Source organism: Pteropus vampyrus, unplaced genomic scaffold (genome assembly GCF_000151845.1).
Source record: "Pteropus vampyrus isolate Shadow unplaced genomic scaffold, Pvam_2.0 Scaffold231, whole genome shotgun sequence".
Classification (NCBI taxonomy): Eukaryota; Metazoa; Chordata; class Mammalia; order Chiroptera; family Pteropodidae; genus Pteropus; species Pteropus vampyrus.
Window position 1 is genome coordinate 653,985 of NW_011889012.1, and position 5,905 is coordinate 659,889.

General features: G+C 63.3%; 1 protein-coding gene across 1 annotated transcript in view; it reads left to right on the forward strand.

Moving 5' to 3' along the window:
* ADRA2C (adrenoceptor alpha 2C) overlaps positions 1 to 940 on the forward strand; it is a gene marked incomplete at its 5' end in the record, with an annotated part of 8,545 nt that extends 7,605 nt beyond the window's left edge. Inside the window, one exon of the mRNA XM_011373809.2 lies at positions 16 to 940. Coding sequence (XP_011372111.1) covers positions 16 to 413 — 398 coding nt within the window. The remainder of the gene's footprint in view (positions 1 to 15) is intronic.
* Positions 941 to 5,905: the final 4,965 nt, after the last annotated feature.

Genomic DNA, 5,905 nt, shown 5'->3' on the forward strand with positions numbered 1-5,905 from the left:
GGCCCTCCGAGTCAGGCACGCTGGCCGCCGCGAGGTCCCCGGGCCCCAGTGGACGCTTGTCGCGCGCCAGCTCGCGCTCCGTCGAGTTCTTTCTGTCGCGCCGGCGCCGGGCGCGCAGCAGCGTGTGCCGCCGCAAGGTGGCCCAGGCGCGCGAGAAGCGCTTCACCTTCGTGCTGGCGGTGGTCATGGGCGTGTTCGTACTCTGCTGGTTCCCCTTCTTCTTCAGCTACAGCCTGTACGGCATCTGCCGCGAGGCCTGCCAGGTGCCCGACCCGCTCTTCAAGTTCTTCTTCTGGATCGGCTACTGCAACAGCTCTCTCAACCCGGTCATCTACACCGTCTTCAATCAGGACTTCCGCCGCTCCTTCAAGCACATCCTCTTCCGACGGAGGAGAAGGGGCTTCAGGCAGTGACCTGCGCGCCCCGCCTGCGCGGAGACCCTGGGCAGCTCCGGGCGGAGACGGTGGGCAGGCGTGGCCGCCAGAGCAAAGCAGGGTTAGATTCCCCAGAGACCCAGGGATGGACCGGCCTCCAGGGTGCAGGGCCAGAGCTTGGACTGAGAGACCCATGGGCCCCCCGGGGAGAGGGGAGGAGAAAGGGAAGATCCCTCTGCCTTCCCGTCTCAGCAAGGGGCTGCTTCTGGGGCTCCAGGCCTGCACCAGCTCCTGGCGCCCCGTCGGGTGTAGCAGTGAGGTCAGGGCCTTAGACCAGAGAGGCGTTTGCAACCTCCCAAACGGGTAAGAAGGAAGCCCCGCGAACGCACATCGCCACCCTGGATCCACCTCTGAACAAGGGCTGACTTCCCCAGGACCTAGTGGGGGCGCTGTGTGGGGGAAAGGAGGAAGGCACCGTCGCTCTGGTTACCGAAAGTATTTAAATGTCTGCCAAAATGACAGCTCAGACAACCAAACTATTTTCTAAATAAACCTTTGTAATCTGTGTCGGGTGCAGCCGTCCGTCCTTAATTCCCCCCTCCCCCGCCCCAGGGTGAGGGTCCCTCCCAGACCCTCGCCCTGCCTACCCCCCAAGGGTAGAAAGGAGGACATTCCAGGTCCCCAGATTCCAACCTCCCCTCTGGCGTAAGGAGGAGGTCTTTTTTTTCCTCTTAAGCTAGAAGTTTTACATACGTTTAAGGTACATACTCAAAGTTCTTGTGCTGCGACTGGTTAAGAGGTGGAAGAAATCAAGACCCTCCCCCCCCAGACTGACTGTCCTCCCTTCACCCCATCCCTGACCCCTCTGTCCCCATCGGTGCCTGCTCTGGCCTGACAGCCCCTCCTCAGTGGAGGGAAGTGGCCTCTCACATTCCCGCTACCTTTGGGCCAGCCCTGCCCTGAGTACTCCGTGGTCTCCTCACTTTGGAGGACACGGGCAGGGTGAGGCCCACCCAGAAGCAGGTCTGGGGCAGGAATGAGGCCAAGGCAAGTCCCCAGACTCTTATTCCAGACCGGAGACCTGTTTGGGACATTGAGGCTGGAAAGCCATGGGGGTGGGGGAAGCCTGCTGGGCTGGGGGGTGTTGGGAGGCTGCCCGTCCCTCCTCCCCACCCCCTGCCTCCGAGTGGTGGCTTCCGCCTGCAGCCCAGCCTTGCTCACACCCCACCCCCGCTCTCCCCACACTGAGGCCTGAGGAGGGGTGGCTAGAAGAGGAGACTAGAGTATTGGGGTAGCCTCCCCCCAGACTCTGCCAGCCCCGATCACACAGCCCGGGCAGCTGGGGTGGACAGGCAGGAGCGGGACCAGGCATTGCAAGGGGCAGAGGCCCCTCCCCCGAAACACTCTCACATGCCTGAGCTTGAGCCGGAAGGGCTCGCGCTGGGACCCCTGCTGGTGGCCATCCCTTCCTCCTGTTCCTCCGTGACCCCTTGGCCTTTCTTATTTACCCCCGTCCTGCGTCCAGCCCCTGCCTACCACCCAGCCCTCTCCTGGATCACCACTCATCTGTCCTTGGCCTGGGGTAGCCACAGCTCTGTCCTGGGGAGAGGTCAGCCTGGGTCCTGCCTTTCATCCCTAAGCCCCAAATCGGGAGCCACAGCAGGCCCCTCTCCTGGTCCCCTTGCCAGGACTGTCCCTTGGAGAACCGTGCCCTCTGCAGTGGCCCAGCTGCCTCACCCCAAGGGTATGCTCTCTCAGACCATGTCGACACTAACTCGTGGGCACCCTCACACCTGCTGTGCCCGGGCTCAGGGACGGGGGGCGAAGCCTGGACGGGTAGTCCACGTCAGAGGCCTGGCTCTGCCACGAGGTTGCTGAGCTAGCTCGGATGAGCCTCTGCCCTCTCTGGGCGTCGGCACCCCTCCCGTGAGGCGAGGGGCGTTGCTGGAAGCTGCCGAGCCTGCCGATCTCTGGTCCAATCTGCCAGCGGAGCCGGGGCCCTGAGGGGCGACCTTTCCTTGGCCATGGCACGGCTGACCTGGTGCGGCCTCCGAGCTGCGGGGCTGTCTCAGTGCAGCGGAGCAAAGACACCCCCAGTGATCTTGGGGATGAGCCGAGGTTACGACAGGCGCCCGCAGCCTGGAATGGGGCCCGTGGAAGGATGTCAGCTCGCCCCGCTCCCTCTCCTCCCCTAAGCCCCAGAACTGCCCCTGCCAGGGCTGCCACTGGGGCTGCCGGCGCCCCTGCCCCCATTCAGCCAGCAGATGTTCCCCACTCCGGCCTAACTGCCGCCTGGAGAGACTTCTTCTTCGGTTGGATAAACAGAGCCTGGCTCCCGCCCTGCTCTGCCGCAGGCAATGGCCTATCCGAGTCTCGCTGTCTGCAATGATGGAGTGGGGAAGCTGGCATCTCCCGGGTGTCCCAAGCACCAACTGCTCCCACCGTGGTCCAGGAATTTCTTTGCTGTACAGAGTAGGGGCCCAGACTTCTGTCCACCTGTCCAGGGCTTGTCCAGCAGGTCCCTCCACGGCAGCCGGTTCATCCGCGCAGTGGTTCCGCTCTCTGGCCTGCACGTCTGCTGCACGGTGCTCGTTGTCGGCCCCGTCTGTCGTCTGTGGCTGAGGAAACGCGCCCAGAGTTGGCCACTGCGCCCGGAATCACAGGTGTGAGGGGCGGAGCGCACCGTGAACCCAGAAGCGTCCAGCCCCGCAGAGCTCGTGCACTGGGCACCCCAGCTCCACCGCCCTGTGCACACCTTGTGGTCTGGCCTCCTGCTGGGCACAGCTGCCTTCCTGCCCAAAGCGCCCCCCCTCGAGTTCAGGAGACTTCAGGCAAAAACAAAACAAAACAAAACCCCCAAACAAACAAACAAAAACATCCACAAGAAGATCGGGGAAGGCCGACCCTGAGTGGGGGCGAGGAGGTCGGCTTGAACACCGACCCAGTTAATTCTTGTATTTAAATTCAGTTGCCGAGTTCGTAGGAAAGGGAGGAAAAAAATAATCCAAAATATTCCATTACAGCTCAGTACGGAATTAAAAAAAAAAAAATTACTCGGAGCAGGCAGAATTGTTAATATTTCGGAAAAGCAGCCGGAGTCTTGGAATCCTGCGCCGGGCTCCGGGGGCGGGGGCTGAGGGACGGGGGGACACGCTGCCGCGCGCTTGCTGGCTGTGCTGGCAGCCGGCTGTATTTTTATATCACATCCGTCGGCAGGGTGCACATATTCCGGTACAGCCTCCGATCAAAACACAGGGCGCTGGCAGGCCCATCTTGAGTCTGGCTGGGCAGCTGTGGCCTTTTGCTGAGCCAAACCCCGGGCCCTGTCGCTGTCAGCTCCGCACATGCAAGGCGAAGGCGGGAGGCAGCCAGCCGGAGGTTCCGGGAGCTCCACGGGCACCTGGCCCTGCGCCAGCTGCGGCTCACTCTGGGCAGGGGCGACCCCCTCTGCTTGCCAGGGGCACCTGAGGGGCGGGGCTCGCAGATAGGGGGCGGGGTCCCGCGGTGGTAGAAGTTCACGTCCTCCCAGCTGAGGAGGAGTCGGGAAGAGGGAGGGACCAGGGCAGGTGTCCACTCGAGGACCCCACCTCCTGCTGCGGGTCTGCCCTCAGCAGCGGGAGACCTCAGGCCGCCCCTCCCCATCACTGAGGGTCAGCCTCCCGTTTGACCAGCGGGACTGTTTGGAGCATCAGATGCAGCCGAGGGATGGGGGGTAGTGAAGGGGCTTGAGGGGGTGGGGTGGAATAAGTGTCCCACGTGCTTGAGAGGACCCAGCTGGCATCCTGGGTCCATTTCCGGCCTGACTCTGACACCATGCCCACCATCTGGAAGCAGGCTGCACGTCCCTCCTGGGGGAGCCGATAGGAAGGGTGTGTGACCCCCTCCCCCCCGACCGGGGTCTGTGGACGAGCAGTACCCCCGAAAGCTGCCTGGGAGCAGAGTCAGCTGCCCACCCTGGGCCAAAAGGAAGCTCTGGGGCCAAAACTGTGTATCTTTCCTACCAAAAGGATTTGTGGCCGCTCCCAGTGAAGCCTCGGGCACAGTGGGATCACTATGTCAAGATAAGGGCTCCTGTGCGCCCTGAAAGCCCAGTTTAAAGGTGTCTGCTTTCGCGGCTGAGCACAAAATGTACCCTGAGCTGCCTGGCAGTGCTGGAGAAAAGGGAAATAGGGTGCACAGCCGCTCTGCGCTGGCCGGTTGACAGGAGAATCTGGAACCGGAGGCTGGCACTGGACCCGCCTGGAAGACGGGGCTGCGAGCGTTCCAAAGGCTTCCACGACGCTGGGCGTCTGCCTCCAGTGGGGCTTCGGGGGCTGCAGAGAGCCCTGGAGGGGCGTTCACACAACCCCACCACCGGCTGCACCAGGCCGGGCCATCTTGCAACCATCCCGCCCTAGCCCTGAGTCTGCCCTCCGCGGACCAGGCCCCGGCTAGGAGCTGGAGGGCTGTGGAGCGTGACAGTCACAGGGACTGTGGCCACGCGGCCCTGCTGCCTGTGTGCAATGAGCATTTGTGCCCCCACAGCTGACCTGGCCGACCCCGCAGACCCTCCGGACGTAGGCCCTGCATCCTCATTGGCTCCGCCCCCACGCCCTTGGGAATTCTCGCTTCGAGCTCTGTCAGGAGGTCCTTTCTGTCTCACCGAGCACCTCTCGTGGGTCCCCCCAGACTCAGGCCAGGCTTCCTCTCCAGAAAACCTTTCGGAGGCCCTCGCGCTCCACCCCCAGCCCAGTCGTAGGTCCCCAGGGCTGGGCCGGGGACTGCCCTTCCCCCACGCAGGGAGCCCAGCACGGGGCAGGGCAAGGAGATTGAGCATGGGGACAGCGTGTCACCCTGGCCAGAGGCCGGGTGGAGTGAGCCTCCTCTGAGGGTGCAGGGCTGTTTATCCTCCCCCACCAAGGAGCCCCCAAGGTCATCTCTGCACTCCGAACCGAGAGCTGCCCAGGATGTGTGCGCTGAGCCAGGACACGGGCCCCAGGCCCCGCGTGGAGCTGACGTGGACCTGACATGGACCCACAGCCCGGCCCCCCATGCAGCTCTGGGGCTGCGGGGTCTTCTACCGCACGTGCGGGCGGGAGGCTGGAGCGTCCGCTCCGATACCGGCGGCCGCGCTGCCCCCGCCCTTCTCATTAGCTCCTCACTGTGCAGCGTCTACATGAATAGGAAGATCTCCGCATGACCATCCGAGGGAGGCCGGACTTTTGGCAGAGCTCAGGGTGGGGGGTCCTCGAGGTGGTTCCGTTCAGCTGCCCCCCACCACCCCAAGAGGCGGGAGAGGTGATCGTTCAGGACAATAATAACAGAAGGGACATGACCGCGTGCTGTCTGCATGTCGGCTTTGGACGGGTGCTCTGGGTGCTTCGTCCTCATAATTCTGCCACGTGGTGATGGATGTTTCCATTCTACAGACCAGAGCAATGAGCTCCAGGGAGGGAGTGGCGGGTCCCTAAGCCACCTCGAAGTCAGATGTGGGTGACTCGCCGCTCACCCCGCCAGATGGAACCGACAAGCTTCACTTTACAGGTGACCAA